The sequence below is a fragment of the Callospermophilus lateralis genome, chromosome 7, assembly GCF_048772815.1.
Source record: "Callospermophilus lateralis isolate mCalLat2 chromosome 7, mCalLat2.hap1, whole genome shotgun sequence".
In the NCBI taxonomy this organism is placed as follows: Eukaryota; Metazoa; Chordata; class Mammalia; order Rodentia; family Sciuridae; genus Callospermophilus; species Callospermophilus lateralis.
Window position 1 is genome coordinate 104,623,311 of NC_135311.1, and position 19,278 is coordinate 104,642,588.

General features: G+C 32.2%; 1 protein-coding gene across 3 annotated transcripts in view; it reads left to right on the top strand.

Moving 5' to 3' along the window:
- Positions 1–19,278, top strand: part of Eps15 (epidermal growth factor receptor pathway substrate 15) — a 128,642-nt gene that overhangs the window by 28,443 nt on the left and 80,921 nt on the right. For all 3 annotated transcript variants that reach the window (XM_076860432.1, XM_076860433.1, XM_076860434.1), the window contains exons 3-8: positions 2,594–2,683; positions 3,547–3,594; positions 5,328–5,423; positions 7,926–7,991; positions 8,756–8,881; positions 10,896–10,955. In XM_076860432.1, coding sequence (XP_076716547.1) covers positions 2,594–2,683; positions 3,547–3,594; positions 5,328–5,423; positions 7,926–7,991; positions 8,756–8,881; positions 10,896–10,955 — 486 coding nt within the window. The remainder of the gene's footprint in view (positions 1–2,593; positions 2,684–3,546; positions 3,595–5,327; positions 5,424–7,925; positions 7,992–8,755; positions 8,882–10,895; positions 10,956–19,278) is intronic.

Below are 19,278 nucleotides of genomic sequence, written 5' to 3' on the forward strand. Positions count from 1 at the left end.
TCTATTAATTGTTGTTCTATCTTTTTTTGTCGTGGGGGGCGGGCAGGTGTGTACTGGGGATTGAACTCAGGGGCATTTGACCACTATGTCATATCCCCAGCCCTATTTTGTATTTTATTTAGAGACAGGGTCTCACTGAGTTGCTTAGTGCCTCGCTTTTGCTAAGGCTGACTTTGAACATGGGATCCTCTCGCCTCAGCCTCTCAAGCTGCAGGGATTACAGGCATGTGCCACCGTGCCCAGGTTTTTTCCTTTTTTCTTGAGGCTATGATCTAAACCTTTAAAGTTCTCTCTTCCGTATTTCACCAGCATTACATGTAAATTAGAATGAATTTATCACATCTGAAGGTTTCTTAGACATCCAGGGTTCCTGGCTTGCTGGTAAGTGACCTTGCTTTACTATCTGTGAGGCTGAGAGGGATTTGTAAGTATTGATTCCATATGAAGTCAATGTTCTTCAATAGTAGCTTTTTCTATGTGAATATCCAAAATAATATTAATATAGTAAAAATAATAAAAGGAAATCATTCTTAAATATGACCTTGTTTTGCACACGAGTTATGATTGTCTCCTTACAAAAGTAGAACAAATTGTAATTAGATCTTTAATAATTACATTGCCATAAAAAGTAAAGATGTTAAGTAGAAGTATTTATTGTTTGATTCTGATAGGCCAATGAGAATCAGATACCATTGAAAACTGTTCCATTCATATTAAATTGAGGATTGAGATAATGTAGGAAGAAAAAGAAAAATAGAAAATTAGAAATAATACCACCAGATGAGGTGACTGTCTCCTATATTCCTCGATACTCAGGAAGCTAAGGCAGGAGGATCACTTAAGCCTAGGAGTTTGGGGTCAGCCTAGGCAATATGGTGATACCTTATCTCTTAAAATAAAATCAATAAATAAGAGGACTCAGAGTGTAGTAACTCAGTGGTAGAGCATATGCTCAGTGCATGCAAGGCCATAGGTTCAATCCCTAGCACCATAAAAATCAAAGCAAAATGAAAAAAAAAACTCAATTTATTTCAAGTAAATAATCATAATTAAATTCTCTTCACTAATTTAACCAGTTCTGTATAATTCTTTCTTGACTGGATCTTGGGTTAGGAGTCAGCTTTCATGAAGTACATCTGTTTCCAGACTGAAAAGAATCCTGGAAATCCTTATTTCATCTATCAGTATAGCCTGAAAAATTGCTTAAGTGATATCAACTCAGAAGTCTTTACCCAAAACTCTATTTTTGGAGTATTAGTATTTCAGAGACCCTTCCATGAGATCTTTGAGAACTGTCTGTTGAAGATACAGATTCTAGCCTATATAGTTTATAACAGAGCATCAGAATACTATAGAAACTGCCTATAGATGACACAGACTCAGTGAATGTGTTTAATTTATTATGGCAACCAAAGAATGACAGATAGTAAAATTCTTTATTGGGATACAGTACACAGATATTTCATGAGTTGACTGATGTTTCCTCTGAGTGCCTCTGTTTAGGTTATATTGGGTATGAGTATTCCTTTTCAATCCTGGTCAGGGAGAGAGTAAAGAACAGTAGTTATGGAGGATTCTGGAGGCAGATTTCCTAATCCTTTCTGTAATTCTTATTCCAAATTTGAAGGATTAGGCAACTCTTTCTTTTTTGCTTAGTTTCTGATTTATCCTATGTTCTAGCACTTGAAAGAAAGGTTTTCTTTTCTTTTTTTTTTTTTTTTGCCTCTTTGTTTATACTGAACAGTCTTGAATACTTTGTTTATACTAAACTTAATCTTTTAACTGGCAATACAGCTATTTCACAGACATCCTAGTATACTGTTAACTTTCTCATGACTTTTTAAAATTTACTTTATATATTTTCATATGGAACTTTAGGAAATTTTTGCAAAAATGCGAGTAATTTTTTGGAATTTTTTTCTCTCTCTTTTTTTCTATTCTTGTGACATCATTCTGTCTTGAAGGAAAGTCCCCATTAGTTAAATGATGCATTTCCCTTAATGAATTGTAGAAACTTAACAATTTTAACAATGTTTCTTAAAGTTTATTGTGAAATCAATTTCTCCTCCTCCTCCTCCTCCTTTTTAAAGTGCTGCAGTTCTTAAAGAGTTCATATAAAAGCAGAAGTTGATAATCTGAAACTGTTTGAAGAGGCAGACAGCATAGGCAGCTAATTCTCATTTGTTAGAAGACCTGTCCAGGAAATGAGAAATGCTGCCTTTTTTCTTCTCTTGCCATTTAAGATTATTGGAATTGAAGTGACAATCATAAAAAATTGGAGTCAAAAGACATGTGTTGAAGTTCTAACTCCACTAATTTGCTTTTACTTCCTCTGAGTTTTGGTTTCTTATTGGATAGTAGGCATGATTAACAAAACAAAACAAAACAAAAACAAACTTAGCAAATTGCTGCTGCTGTATATGTGGTACTCTACTTATATTACTGTCCACAAATTCCTTAGCCTTTGTTAGTAAGAGGATTCCTGCTCATTTCTTGAAAAAGCCAGTCCCAAATCACAGTGATGGAGGCCAGTAAATGGTGACAATTTTGCCTTTGTGTTTTCTTTCTAAACTTACAGTTTGTGTCTTTTCAGGTTGATACAGGCAATACTGGAAGGGTATTGGCTTCAGATGCTGCTGCTTTTCTGAAAAAGTCAGGGCTTCCAGACTTGATACTTGGAAAGGTAGTGTTTATATACTATAACTAGGTTATAATGAATACATAGAACGCTAGATTAACTGGCTGAAGATTAAGAAACATAAGAACCAAATCAGAAAAGCAGTTACAGTAATGGGATGAGGGACATTTATGACATAGCAATTTACCTTCTTGAAAAATAAAGTATAGTTCAAAATTTAAGAAAAAATTACTTTTGAAGAGGATAAATGAGGAAATAATAGTACATTTGATTATTGTTGGGGAAATAGTGGAACCTTGCCACCCACTCAGAGCTGGCTCTATCCCTGCTTCCTCTATATAAGGGTGTCTGTTGAATGTGTGATGAATGGAATGGGGATTTTGGGAGGCTTTGGAAAGAGCACAAAAAAGGCAGAAAGCCCCTGTCCTATGAAATTATTTTGCTATTTATTGATACATAGTTAAAATCCTGAAAAATAACCACTTTTATTAATTTAATTATTTGCAAATAAACATTTACCTTCTCAATTTGCCCATGAGAAAGAATATCACCTTAATAAGAACCTAAAATCAAGAACAGTATGTTGCAGTAGAAAGAGCATGTTTGACTAAAGAGTCAAAACCTGGGTTAGTGAAAAAGCCATTTGACTGGAAGTTGGAACCTGGGTTTCTTCTTTTCCCGATGCCTTGAATGTTCTTGAGGCAAGTCACTTAATCTCTTTGGGTCTTAGTATTTTTGTGAAAGGTTGCACTGAATGATCTTTAAGGGTTCTTTCCACTTTTAATTCTACGATTTTTTTAGATTTGATTATCAGAATATGAGGTTGTAAATTATAGGGATTTAACTTATCTTTGAGATGATTTCTGTTAAAAATATAGATTGATTCTTTTTCCATCCCCTAATTTCAGATTTGGGATTTAGCTGACACAGATGGCAAAGGCATCCTGAACAAACAAGTAAGATTCAGAGATTCATATGAAAAATTTAAGTAATTTGAAATAAAAAATAGCCAACAGATTTTTATATTTTTAAGCTAAGAATTGCTTTTATCAACATTAGGTAATTTACAAGAGCAATTGTCATAACAGTGAAAATAATACCAAGCACTAAACGTTAAAATATCTGATTCCTAAAGGTCAATGTTAGTTTGGTGACATTGTTCCATTGAGATTTGTTTTCTGTCCTATAGAAAGATTTTGCTCTTTTAATCTTACTAATTCAATTTTCTGGGTGTATAAGTAAACATTGATTTTGTTAGTAAGTGTTAAGACGGTATTGCTTGGTATATTTGAAAGGAATCTCTTGGCTAATCAAGCCTGAGTATTCTGGCCTGATTCTGTTCTGACAATGACACTTGGTGCTTTCCTCCTCTAGTATAATTTTTATTTTGTTGCTCATAACACATTGCAAGTTAGTTAGTATTAGCTCCCCTTATATGGAAGTTTTATTTTAATTAACTTGCCCACACAACTTTAGATAACAGAACTAGAATTTCATGGAGAATTATTTCCCTTAAAAGAGTCCATCTATGCAGTGGAAGTGCACCAGATTACCTAAGAGTAATTGAATCTCTCAGAATAAGACAAGAAGGAATATAAAGAGTACTTAGAATACCAGCATTTAAAAGTGAGAGGAGGTACAGACTCCAGCAGAAGAGACTTGCAAGGTCAGAAAGAACTAGGAGAGTTTCATTAAGCTATTCGGTGGAGAAGTACTTCAGAATGAAAGAGAATGAGGAGGACATAGGCATTAGTTTCCCTAGCTAATCAAGGAGTGGAGTCTTTTACATGGAAACTTTTGGAGTAAATCAGAAGAGGGTTTCTTGGTAACATTTTTTCAAGAAATTTATGACTGAAAGGCAAGGTATTGTATAAAACAGACAGCCTGACTTTTTTAGAAAAAGTTAGGAATAGAGTAATAGGATATAGGTGAGAACAAGAGGTTTTAGAAAAGTAGGGAAGTGTTGAATAAACCACTGTATTAGGATGTTAACAAGCCACTGTATTAGGATGTCAACAAGTTGTAAAGATTATAGCTGGAGAAAAGTCTTTTGTTATCATGTCTATTCCTAGACTTATCTCTAACTCAAAATAGCTGAAAACCAGTTGCTTTAGTTTCTTTACATTTATTTATTTAATTAGTTTTGGACTGAGACTTAAAATCTAAGGACCTTTGTGAGAGATTTATAAACATTTTGAAGTCAAGCAGTTATATAATTGTTTTAAGTGCTACTCATTTATTTCTGCAGCTGTTTTGGAATAGCAGTGATTGAGTCACTTGAATTACTGATCCATGTTTCAAAATTTATAATCTCACACTGAAGAGATGATTAATAACATTTAGTGATTTCCTCCTACGCTCCCACCCTCAAATTCCTTTTTCTCAAAACATTTTCTAACAACATTAAATATTCTTTGAAATATGAGTATTAGTTATGTAAAATTTTCATTATCAGTAGGTATCACAATTTATTTAAATATTTTCTGTTTATATTGTTATTTGTTACTTACAGTGTTAGAAAAATCTTTGTACATGGGTCTTTTTTCAATTTTAAAGCAAGTGTTCTTGAAACAAATTTGTTATTATATTTGTTGCTACACAAAAACTCGGGAGTAATTATGAATTCTTTTATATTTTCAGATTATAAGTAGTATGTGTGGTAGATAATGGTCATACTTTTTTTCCTCAGGAATTCTTTGTGGCTTTGCGTCTTGTAGCATGTGCCCAGAATGGATTGGAGGTTTCACTGAATAGCTTGAACTTGGCTGTTCCTCCACCAAGATTTGTAAGAAATGATTTTAGATGTAAATTGTATCTAATTATTAAAAAGTGACACCACATGATTTGAAATTAAAATTAATATATTAAAAATAAATTTCTCCTTTAACCGTATCCCTCAGCTACATGATTTTCTTTCTTAATAGCTGCTACTGTTTTTTGTGTATTCTTTTTTTTCTTTCTTGTGTATTCTTCAGTTACTATGTGTGCATATAACGAAATATAAATATGTATAAGTATGTATTTCCTCATTTTTTGTTAATTATAGCATATTGACCACTTGAATCTATAACTTTTTAAAATAACAAATGTTTTATAAATCTCTACATATCATTGCACAAAAATTTCCTCTCTGTTTTTTATGGCTGCATAGTATTTCTTTGTTTGTATTTACCATAATTTATTTAACTTCCTATTGTTTGACTTTTAGATTGTTTTAGTGTTTTGTTATAAAATGGTTCTATGAATAATAACTTTGTATGTATATTATTTTACATGTGCAGATGTATGTATGTATAAATTCCCAAAAGTGGAATTGATGTTCCAAAAATTTTTGCCTTTGTAATTTGGGTGTATATTGCCTTCCATAGTGGTTTGTTAGTTTACATTCCCACCAGAAGTTGGTTCAAGTGCCCTGTTTTCCTACATATTTGGTAGCATACTGTTGTTATACTATTAGACAATTATTGTCAATTTGGTGACACATGGTTTGTAAATATAATTCCGATTCATCCTTTTGGTTTTATAAAGTGAGGTTGAGTATTTTTCTTATGAACAGTTTATATTACTTTTATGTGACTATTTAATTATAGGCTCTCCATGTTTTTCTTGGGTAGGTTTTTTTAATTTATTAAATTCTAGAGATTCTTTAAAAATTAGGAAATTAACTCTTTGTCTGTATATGCTGCAAATATATTTTCCCAGCATGTCATTTGTCTTTTGCCCTTGCTTTTGATTCCCCCTGCTCCATGACTTTTTTTTTTTAATCAAGTAAGTAAATTGTCAAGTTAATTTTTTTTTTCAATATTTAAGTTAATACTGATTTGGGTATCAATATGGATTCAAATTTATGTTTTCAAGATGGCTACCCTACAGACCCAGTGTAGTGGGTTGAATAATCAATCTTTACTGATTTAAAATGCTACCTTAATCATGAGCTTATTTCTCATGTATTTAATTTTTTTTAATTCTTACCTATTGATCTGTTTATTTGCTGGTTTTATGTTATTTTAATTATCATTATTTGGTAAATGTTTTTTGTATCTTTTTATGGCTAGTTCTTTTCGTCCCACTCTTTTTTTGGAAATGTAATGACTTTTTTTGCTTTTTATTTTAATTCTATTTCATTTTTTGTGGTTCTGGGGATCAAACTCAGAGCCTTGTGCATGATAGGCAAGTGATCTGTACTGAACTTAATACCCAGCTCTAGTTTGTTTGCTTTTTAAATTTTTTTTTAGTTGTAGGTGGACACAATATATCTATCTATTTATTTATTTTTTAATATGGTACTGAGGATTGAACCCAGTGCTGTTATGTGTGCTAGGCAAGCGCTATATCAATGAGCTACAACCTCAGCTCCTCTTTGTTTTTAAACTTAATATTTTAGAAGTATTAAGAATTTAACTTCAGTTTGGGGGATGTCTGCACTTCTTTGTTTAGGCATGGAATCAAGTGTCAATATAGGGATTTGTTACCTAACTATTATTAAAAAGATATTTCAAATATATTAATCTGGGCTGGGGTTGTGGCTTAGTTGTAGAGCACTTTCCTAGCATGTGTGAGGCACTGGGTTCAAGTCTCAGTACTGCATATAAATAAATGAATAAAATAAAGGTTCATCAACATCTTAAAAAAATTTAAAAAAATATTAATCTGTCTTCATCCAGATAAACATAATAATTGGGACATACTATTAATAGGTATTGTGTACTTAAAACTTATAAATGCTAAGTTGGTTTGTTTTCCCAGTTTTTAAAAGATAATATTGGGGAAAAGTCATCAGTTAATAGGACTTCAAATATTTTCGTTAATATTCAGATATCTGCTGAGCACAGTGGTGCCTGACAATAATCCCAGCCACTTGGGAGGCTGAGGCAGGAGGATTGCAACTTTGAGGCTGGTCTCAGTAACTTAGTGAGACCCTGCCTCAAAATTAAAAAAATGCAAAGGACTAGGAGTGCAACTCGGTGATGAAACTACCCCTTGTTTAATCCTTGGTAACAAAAAAAAAAAAAAAAAAAAAAATTTCCAGATAACTTTTATCTTTCAATTGTTGTAGGATTTCTTTTTTAGTACATATTTTACTTAGTCCTCCACAGTGATTTATGTGGTAAAGTGAAAATGACTTTGTTTTAGTAGAAAATAGTTGAAAGTCTACTTAATGTAAGAAGTGTTTTAAGTGCTTAGAGATCCAGTATTTTATATGAATATATTTAAATCCAAAGACCATTTTTCTTCATTGCTTATTGATATGAGAATTTCAACAATTCATGTGCTATTTACATTTTAGCATGATACCAGTAGTCCTTTACTAACCAGCGGAACCCCTGCAGCTGAGCTTCCATGGGCTGTTAAAGTAAGTAATTTGTGTAACTATTCATTTCTTACTCCTGCTTTGCTTCCTGCTCACTTATATCCTTTCCCCCTACTTCTGAAATACATTGCAATGCATGTTAGACTTTCATATGTATATTTAAGGATAATAGGAAAAGTACCCACACTGGAATCTTTGAGGAATCTTTCAGTTCTGTTAGTCATTTTGTGACCAAAAAAAAAAAAAAAAAAAAAAATGAGGAATTTGGTATTGACTGGACAAATAATGAATAGAAGATTTTCAAGTTATACAAGTAACATTTAAAATTTTAGGAGATGTCTTGTTGACAAGAAAAATAAATTTTGCTTTGGGAAAATTGGAGGAATCTTGGTGTTTATTCCTAGAGTATTGATGTTTGTTTTTAAAAATTTCATTTTTTTTGCATTTGAAATGTACCTAATACCATGTTTAGAAACTCATCAAATGTTATAAAATTGTGACTTATGAAAGTTACTTCCTTGCAATATGTCTGTTTAAGTGAGAGAGTTAGAACTAGTTGTTTCTGTCTCTGAAATCTTTTGATTCTAACAAAGAGTGTTCCAGCTTCAAAAGGAATAGGGGACACTGGACTCTTAAGTAGAATCACTTTAAAATTATTAATTAATATATTTGATGAAAGTAAAAATATGTTTTTTAAATGTTATTTTTAAAAATGTCTTCTCTGAGGACTTGATTTTTATAACTGCAATCAAAACATTTCCATCATTACTTAACTTGTCATTTTTTTAAAAAACACTTTATTTTAGAGTGAAGATAAGGCCAAATATGATGCAATTTTTGATAGTTTAAGTCCAGTGGATGGATTTTTGTCTGGTGATAAAGTGAAGCCAGTGTTGCTCAACTCTAAGTTACCTGTGGAAATCCTTGGAAGAGTAAGATATTAAATTTTAAATGTAGTATTTTCTGTATTATAACTTTATATTTACTAAGAGCACTTGTTGGTCATTATTAAATGTACAATCTTATTTTAAAGTTGCCTTATTATAGAAATTTCTGTGTCTTGACTTAATATATAAAATTATTCCCAGTTTATTTGTGTTTTTTATTATTCCCTGTAAAATATAAGTGATTGAATTTAGTTATATATGTAAGCCCCTTAAGCAGGTCCATTTTTCTTTGTGCTATATGCTCTAATTTCCAACTGCAGGACAGTTTTTAAAGACTATCAATATTTTATGGTTACCACTTACCCCATATATCAAGTGGTCTTATAAGGAATAGTTTCATCTTTGAAATAATTAATTCTACTTTCTAACTTGAACTTTTTCTAGATCTTTTCTTTAGATACTTGCAAGACTTTAATTCTTTGATTTCACTCAGACCTTTAAATCTTAGACTCCTTTACTTTCTGTCTTTTTTTATTGTGGTAAGATGCATATAACATGATATTTGCCCTTTTATCCAATTTTAAATGTAAAGTAGTGTTAAGAATACTACATTGTTGTTCAACCATTACTATCATCTATCTTCATAACTTTTTCATCTTGTAAAACTAAAACTGTCACCCGCCCTTTTTTTTTGGCTGTGCTGGGGATTGAATCCAGGGCCTTGTGCATGCTAGGCAAAGGTTCTACCACTAAACCATATCTCCAACCTTTCCCCTTATCTTTTGAAATTACTGTTTTCCTCCTGCAGCTTGGTTTCCCCGACTCCTGGTCTATAATTCCATATTCTCTTCCCAGCTCCCTTTGCCACATTTTCTTCCATCTTCTCTACCTGATGAAATCATAAATTCTATTATTTGACTTGAATTCTTTTTTTTCCTGTTTTAAATTAGAATTTTTTTTAATTCGATGGAGAATATTATACGTATTTATCATGCACAACATGATGTTTTGAATATATATATTTATTTTTAACCGTGTGTGTGTGTGTGTGTGTGTGTGTGTGTGTGTTTAAAGATGGCTACTTAGTGGGAATTATATTAAGATGTAAAATATATTAGATCCATCTGTGAGAAAACATAGATCTGTCTTAGGTTCCCCCAATATATTCTGACTTGAATTCTTGTCTCTCTACATCTTTTTCCTAGATGCTTGCAAGAATTTTTTTTTTAACTTCACTAAGTAGTCTTTGACTTTACTAAAAATCCAATTTTACATGAACCTAATTATTACTGGTTGCATATATGAGACAGCCTAATAAGATTAATGTCATCATAAATTTGTGATCACCAGCTTCAGGTGGGGTTCTTCCTATTGCTTAACACTCTTTTTTTTGTTTCCAAAGTGATTTCTCTCTACTCTCTTTTCATATGTCAAACCTTATCTTCTCTCTCTAAACCTCTGGCCCTTACTTTAATTCCCTGCTTAAGCAGACTACATAGGGTCACATCCTGGCTATACTGCTTCTTAGTTGTGTGACCATGGACAAATAATTAGAAAACCACATCTTGGTTTTCTGATCTTTAAAATGGGCATATTTTCCAGTTTAGAGGGTTGTAAGCATCAAATATGATAATGTAAATAATGTACTCACTGGTACTGTTAATAGCTGCTTTGGTGATGTTGATGATGACGATAATGATGAAGGCAGCATTACCACCACAGTACTTACACTCCTTCTAGATGAGTGTTAACATAGATTGGGGGCTCAATAAATATTGATTTTTTAAAAAAACATGTATATGTTTCCCACTGTTTATTTCTCTACTATGTGGTAAGGATTGCAAACTGTAAATAATTGTGTCATTTTATTACTTGAATCTAAGTTTTTAGAAGCTTCCCATTACAATTAAGAAAAATCCAAACTCAGTTCAAGGCGTTTAATGACCAGGCACTTGCTTATCTCTACTTTTTTATATTTCTCTAGTATACTTTCTCTCTCAGTTCCTAAACAACACATGAAATGAAAGAACATTGATATTTCTCAATTTTCTCTTTTAAGGTTTGGGAATTGAGTGATATTGACCATGATGGGAAGCTTGACAGAGATGAGTTTGCAGTTGTAAGTAACTTAATGTTCTTAAAATATGAAATATCATAATGGTTTTATCATGTGAAAATTTACCCTTTTAATTAATCCTTGAAGGAAAACTATATTTATCAGATTGTTGGTATAAACATTTTTACCTAGAATTTATAGGTAGTTAATAAATATTTTAAAATAAATGAGTAACAAAATGTGTGTTTGCTGTCTTCATTTTATTTGACTTTAAGGTACATTGGGATATATACTTTGATTAATGTACCATAAAGATGCTGAGTGATAATGTCTTTTATATCCTAACTTGACGAAATATCCTAGACCTGCCTTTACCTGGAATAATTTTGCTCCAAATATATCCCCATTTTCACATTGATTTTATTGAAAGGAAACGTGAATAATGCTTTAGTTACATTTCATTCATGAGGACAAAAGCTTTGACATTGTATCTGATAAAACCCATCTCAAGACATGTTATCTTATTAATTGTATAGTTAGTTCCAAGTAGAGTATTTATCTCTTGAAAGATTTACAAAAATTCTGCAGTGAGCTCATTTGTGTCTACCTTACTATCTTATTTTAAAATTAGTCTGTTCAAATTTTCTGTCTTGCTGAGGGACATACCTGTAATCCCAGTGACTTAGGAGGCTGAGACAGGAGGATCATGAGTTCAAAGCCAGCCTCAGCAATGGCGAGGCACTGAGCAATTCTGTGAGACCCTGTCTCTAAATAAAATACAAAATACGGCTGGGGATGTGGTTCAGTAGTCGAGTACCCCTGAGTTCAATCCCTGGTACAAAAAAAAAAAAAAAAAAAAAAAAAAAAATCTGTCTTTTTAAAAATTTTGCTAAGGAATTGTCTATTTATTTGACTTTGAAACTTCTTGCCACAAATTGCATTATTCTGGGGCTGGGGATGTGGCTCAAGTGGTAGTGCACTTGCCTGGCATGCATGCGGACTGGGTTTGATCCTCAGCACCACATACAAAACAAAGATGTTGTGTCTGCCAAAAACTAGAAAATAAATATTAAAAAAAAAAAAATTCTCTCTCTCTTTCTCACTCTCTCTTTAAAAAAAAATGCATTATTCTGTCAGTATCTTCTGAGTTTCTCATTTCATATCTTAAGTGTTTATAGTTTTTAAAAATATATATATATTTTTTTTAAAGAGAGAGAGAGATCATTTTTTAATATTAATTTTTTAGTTTTTGGCGGACACAACATCTTTGTTTGTATGTAGTGCTGAGGATCAAACCTGGGCCGCATGCATGCCAGGCGAGCGCACTACTGCTTGAACCACATCCCCAGCCCCTTAAATATACTTTTAAAATTGTAGATGGACACAATACATTTATTTATTTTTGTGTGGTGCTGAGGATCGAACCCAGTGCCTCATATATGTGAGGCAAGCGCTCTGCCATTGAGCCACAGTCCCAGCCCCAAGTATTTATAGTTTTGTTCCCTCTTTTTTTGTTGTTGGTGATTTAATCTATTATATAGTTTATTCATCTTTCAAGACTATCTTTTAGATTTATTTATCCTTTTTGTTTTCATCCTTTTCAGTTTATCTTAATTTTTTCTTCCTAGTTTCTTTTCATTTACTTGTCCTTTAAAATTTGTTTTTTTTAAATTACTACTTTTATCTTTCATCTTTTTAAATATTGAAATCATTTAAAGGATGTTTCTCTCAGAATATAGATTTAGATATATCCTATATATATATAGTACAAAGTGTTTTCTTCCTACTTTTCAGATAATTTTTAGTTTTCTTCCATTGTTTGTTTAGGAATATGTTTTCTAATTTCAAAGTAGTTAAGCTTGTTTGGCTTTTGATACATATGTATGTAATTTTAACTCGGTTGTATTAAGACTAAAGAATGTGGTCTATAGAATCTCTACTTTTTTTTTTAGTATGGGCAGGGACAGGAGGGGGATAGGGGAGACGAGACGCTGGGGATCAAACCAGGGCTGCATGCATGCTAGGCAAGTCTTCTACTGCTGAGCTATATCCCCAGCCCTAAAATCACTACTTTAAGAAATATGTTAAGATTTTCTTTATTGCCAACTTCATGACATTTTTACATGCCCCATAGATAATGCCAGCATTTCTCTTTAGATGATATTAGACTTCTATAAATTCATTATACCAAATTTGTCAATTATGTTTTTTCTCTTTGTCCTTATTTTTTTAGTCTTTGAATAAATTCCATCCTATTTCCTTCCTTTAAAAGCCAAAATTGTTTTTAAAACATGATAATATGTTTTTAAAATTATCATTATCATGTTTAAAAAATGCAGAAACAAAAACTGACTTGAATTTATAGTCATAGTTCCTAGTCATTTTTGTTTTGATTTGAGTAATGGTTGGAAAGTGGTAAAGAATACACTCTCACAATGGTGGCAGAGGTTTTTCAAGTTATATATCAGGGGTTAAGTCAATTGTTTGTGGAATGTTTTGGGGAAAGGGGATGTATTGAAAAGATTTGTATGTGATGTACCATGAAACATTGTCACACATAACACTGTATTTATTTTTGGTACCAGTAATTGAACTCAGGGGCACTTAACTGTTGAGCAACATTCCCAGCCCTTTTTATTTTTTATTTTGTGACAGGGTCTTGCTAAGTCACCTAGAACCTTTCTAAATAGCTGAGGCTGGCTTTGAACTTGTGACCCTCCTGCCTTAGCCTCCTGAACTGCTGAGATTACAGGTGTGCGTCAACATAGCCAGCTATGTAAAGAAGTGTTTTTTGTGTTAAGAATTTTGGTACAAAATCTTTGACTTGGTAAGAGGTATTGAAGATTTTTTTTTCTTATAAAGATAAAACTTTTTAAATTTCAAAGGATTATTTGTATTAATATAGTTAGAAACAGGGAGAATAATGATATCCTCACTTAATAAATAGTAGTATATGCTAAAATAATTAAATAAACATAGTTTATCTTATATGCCCTGAAACCTTTTCCTAGGTAACTTACTTTTTTAAAAAAATAAAAATGAATCTTATTAAAAGGATAATTTAAGAATAATAAACACAATTTCAGGAAATACCTACTTTAAATTTTGTTTTGTTTTATTTTTTAGTATGGGGGATTGAACCCAGGGGGTACTTAACCACTGAGTCACATCCCCAGCCCTTTTTATTTTTTATTATGAAAAATAGGCTCTCACTAAATTGCTTAGGGCCTTGCTAAGTTGTTGAGGCTTGTCTTTACTTGCTCAGCCTCTTAAGTTGCTAGGATTACAGGTATGTGCCACTGTGCCTAGCTTACGTTTTATTTTAAATAGTGAACATCCCTTTATCTTTTCTTAGACTTATAGTTAGTCATTTTTAATATTTGTTTTCTATGAACATTCTTTAGTAATTTTTTCAACTTAAATTCTAGCTTGTGTGATTTGATATACTACTTCTGTGCTTTTTTTGCTATGTGATATTTCTTGTTTATTGTGTATCTTTCTTGAAAATGGAGCATTTTTGTTTTTAATATTTTACCCATTTATGATGATAAATGTATTGATTTTATTTCCCCTACTGTGTCTATTTATTTATTTATTTATTTATTTATTTTTAAAGAAAGAGTGAGCGAGAGAGGGAGAGAGAACTTTTTTAACTGTGTCTATTTATTTTATATTATTTTCTTCTTTATTTCTGTTTCTGTTGTTGCTGATGAATTTGTGATTCCTCCACCTCTTCCTCCTTGTTAATGTAGAAATTCTATTATAATGTCCCATTCTATTAATAATCAGTATGCCTTTTTCTGTACTCTAACATAGTTCTTCAACGTTTGCAAATAAGATCGTTCACCCTGACTCCAGTAAAATGAGGCATTTCGTTATTTTTACTTCTCTTTTTCCCTATCTCCCAGCTTTAGAACATTATGTGAAACTCAAATTCTAGCTTTTGCTCAGTTAATTTACTTCTTTTAGTTCTAGAATTTTCTTTGTAGTTTTGTTCAATATTAATTGTTTCACTAGCATTCTTTTGGTTTAGAATTTATCTGATATATCTTTTTCCATCCTTTAACTTTCATAAATGGAGCAACATAATCTGTGTTTTTTTTTCTTATTCTTTAAGATGGGATCTCCCTATATTGTCAGGATGGCCCTGAATTCCTGGTTTCTAGTGATGTTCTTGACTCAGCTTCCTGAGGAGCTGTAACTATAGGCATATACTACCACACCCAGCTCTGTACTGTATTTTAAAATTAAAATTGCTACAATATTAGTAATTTAGCTTGTGCAAACAAAACTATAAGTCATGTGACTTGTCTTTATTTACAATCATTAATTTTAAAAAACAATTTTAAAAATTAGTCTTAATGTTTCTTGAAAATTAAAGTAATTTAAAAATATTTTTGCAATAGTATAATAACTTAAGACCTGAACATTTTAAATTATCTTCTAAAATAATGAATTGTTCACATATATACTTACTCATATGATCTACCCTTTTAGACTGTGACAATTTAGTTTGCAAAATTTTTTTGCTGAAATATAACAAAAGGGGTTGGGGTTGTGGCTTAGCGGTAGAGTGCTCGCCTAGCACTTTTGAGGTCCTAGGTTCAATCCTCAGCACCACATAAAAATAAATTAATAAAATAAAGATATGGTGTCCAACTACAACTAAAAAAAATATATAAAATTTTTTTTTTAAAAAAGAAATATAACAAGTTCCCCTGAGATTATCTTATTTTACTAACCAGTCAAACCTGGATTGAATATAAGAATCTTTATGTTCAACATCCACCTTTAAAATTCTTACCCATTTCTCCTTGGATTAAATGGTACAATTTGTTCATTTGTGTCAAGAGACCCAGTATAAAAATGAAGACTATAGATGTGTGATTGTGTGTGCGTGTGTGTGCGTGTGTCTTTTAGAAATAACTTATTTCGACCCAGTGTGGTGATACATGCCTATAATTCCAGCTACTTGGGAGACAGGCAGAAGGATCTAAAGTTTGAGGTCAGCCTGGGCAACTTAGTAAGACCCTGTCTTAAAATAAAAAAAGATCTGAAGATATAGCTCAGTGGAACCCAGTGTTTGCCATGTGCAAGACCCTGGGTTCCAACCCTAGAAACTGATACATCACATATTTATTTCACTAGTGAATCAAAACTGAATCTTTGTGTTCTAGATTTACCTTTAAAACTCTTAACCAGTTGGGATTTTGGTTAATTTATTGTTTAATTGGGATCAAGAAGTCAATTCTAATTTGTGTAACATCTGTTGCTATGCAAACCTTTAATGAATGGCTCTTATTTCTTTTCAAATGTAAATTCTTTTTTAAAGTTTTAAAAATTTGTTCTAGGGCTGGAGTTGTGGCTCAATGGTAGAGTGCTTGCCTAGCATGCATGAGGCACTGGGTTCGATCCTCAGCACCACATAAAAATAAAGATATTGTGTAAAAAAATTTTTTTTTAGAATGCATTTTGACACAAGTATAATTTCTTATTCTTCTGGTTGTACATGATGTAAAATCACACTGGTCATATAATAATGTATATACATTATAGGTTAATAATGTTTGATTCATTCTACTGTCCTTATCCCCTTCCCTCCCCTCTGCCTAATCCAAAGTGCTTCTATTCTTCTCTAACTCCCACCCTCTTATTGTGAATTACATTTGGCCTTTGTTTTTGGGGGGATTGGCTTATTTCACTTAGTATGATATTTTCCAGCTCCATCCATTTATCTGCAAATGCCATAATTTCATTCTTCTTTAAAGCTGAGTAATATTCCATTGTGTGTGTGTGTGTGTGTATCATATTTTCTTTATACATTCATCTGTTGAAGGGCATCTAGGATGCTTCCATAGTTTAGCTATTGTGAATTGAGCTGCTATAAACATTGATGTGGCTCTGTCAATGTAGTATGCTGATTTTAAAAGTCCTTTGGGTATAAACTGAGAAGTGGCATAGCTGGGTCAAATGGTGGTTCCATTCCAAGTTTTCTGAGGAATCTTCATACTACTTTCCATAATGGTTGCACCAATTTGCAGTCCCAACGGTCCCTTTGTATACATTGTGTACCTTTTTCCGTACATTCTTGCCAGCATTTATTGTTGGATGTGTTCTTGATAATTGCCATTCTGACTGAAGTAAGATAAAATCTTAGAATAGTTTTGATTTTCATTTCTCTAATTGCTAGAGGTGTTGAACACTTTTTCATATATTTGTTGATCAACTGTGTTCTTCTTCTGTGAATTGTCTGTTCAGTTGCTTAGCCCATTTATTGATTAGGTTGTTTTTTTGGTGTTAAATTTTTTTAGTTCTTTATATATCCTAGAGATTAATGCTTTATCAGAGATGCATGTGATAAAGATTGTCTCCCAGTCTATAGTCTCTTCCTCACATTGATTGTTTCCCTTGCTGAGAAGAAGTCTTTTAATTTAAATCTATCCCATTTATTGATTCTTAATTTTACTTCTTGCGCTTTAGGAGTCTTGTTAAGGAACTCAGTTTGTAAGCCAACTTGGTGAAGATTTGGGCCTATTTTTCCTTCTATTAGGTGCAGGGTCTCTGTTCTAGTGCCTAAGTCTTTGATCGCCTTTGATTTTGAGCTTTGTGTAGGGTGAGCGATAGGGGTTTAATTTAATCAAATGTAAATTCTTAATGCTTTTTCATATTTTTTTGAAGCCTAGTGGTTTAATTAAAACTTCTGAATCTAGAAAAATCTTTGAAAAATTAATAAGTGCATTTGTAAAGTTCAAGCATGGAGGCTGGGGATATAACGCAGTTGGTAGAGTGCTTGCCTTGCATGCACAAGGCCCTGGATTTGATCCCCAGCCCCACAGGGGAAAAAAAAAAAGTTCAAGCATGGGTATTCTGACTACAACCAAAATGACTCTTTAGAGTTTTACATGTGTATACGTAAATGTATATACACATAAATGTACTTTTTAAACTAGATCTACCCCTTGAGTGTAGATTTTCTGTGATTCTCCATCGATATTTTATTTACTCATTGATGAATAAGCTGATTAGAGTATAGAAATATTAGAAATATAGCTCCCTGAATTTTCCTTCTGACTCATTTAGCTTGGTAGAAAGTTTCTAATAGGGCATTAAAGGGGCTTCTTGGAAAATGCAAAATAAAAAAAGATAAATGCTTCTAAGTTTAGTATCTATCTGTACCTGTCTGAAGGCATTTGCTAGTATATTTCAGTTTGAAAACTGACTATAATTTTTTTTTGGTGAGTATGGTACAGTTATCTTTTTATTTGTGCCAGACTTTTTAAAATACACTTTTTTTTAGTTCTCAGTGGATCTTTATTTTATTTATATGTGATGCTGAGGATAGAATTGACTGCTCTCACATGTTACGCAGGCTATCACTGTGCTACAACTCGAGCCCTGTGCCAGACTTTTAATAAGATAAAGTACAGTGTAATAAGAAAGCAAATAATCACAACCCAACAGAACTAAAAGTATTCTGTTCACTTTTTTTCTTTTATTGGTGAAAAAATTGGGACTTCAGTTTTGTCAAAAAAATAATTTTCAAGACAAACTGAGATTGATATCTTCTCTGACTTTCAAAAAAAATGTGTTGTTTATTGTCAGCAAATGGCTAACATTTATTTTTTGTTGTAGTATTCACTTTTTCAGGAAGTGACTTCTGTCTGCAGCAAGCAGAGTGCTGACCTTTAATGTGCTTGCTAGTCACTTCTCTTAGAAAGATACCAGTCTAATACTACAAATGCTGTGAATTTGGTTGAAAATATATGCTAGCCTGATTGTTTTCTTTCTGGAGTTTCAAGTTTTCTGAGACAGTTTTAGGAAAACACAAATTTTCTGACATTGAGTTGGCTATATCTGAGTTGGCTAGTGTGTGGGTAGAGAATCTGGTTTGAGTCAAATAGGGAAAATTGGTCTCTGGATGCTGCACCTGGGAACTTGGTAAAATGAAAATTCTTTGACCTAGCCCTAAAAGAATCAGCCTTAATGATTTCAGAATTCTGAGTATAGGGCTATCAAGCTGTTCAGGTAATTCTGATGTCTGCTAAAATATTGAGTACTCATGTATTAAACTTTAGCTTTATCAGTTGTAAAAAGAAAGCATGGGGTTTTAAAGTTACATGTGTATTGCTAATAATGTTGATGAAATCTGGATAAAGTAAGAGCATTGTAGCTGGAAGATCTTTGAACCCTGCTGTGTGACTTCTTTACTATAATGTATTGGGCATCTCTGAGCCTTGGTTTCTTCATTTATAAAGTATTAGGAATTGTAGAAATCATGAATCAATGTTGTTGTATTGGTCCTTCAATAAACATTAATTTGAAAGCTCCACAAAACTAAACTTAAAATCAAAAATAGATATCCACTTGGGAGAATTATAATTTTCAG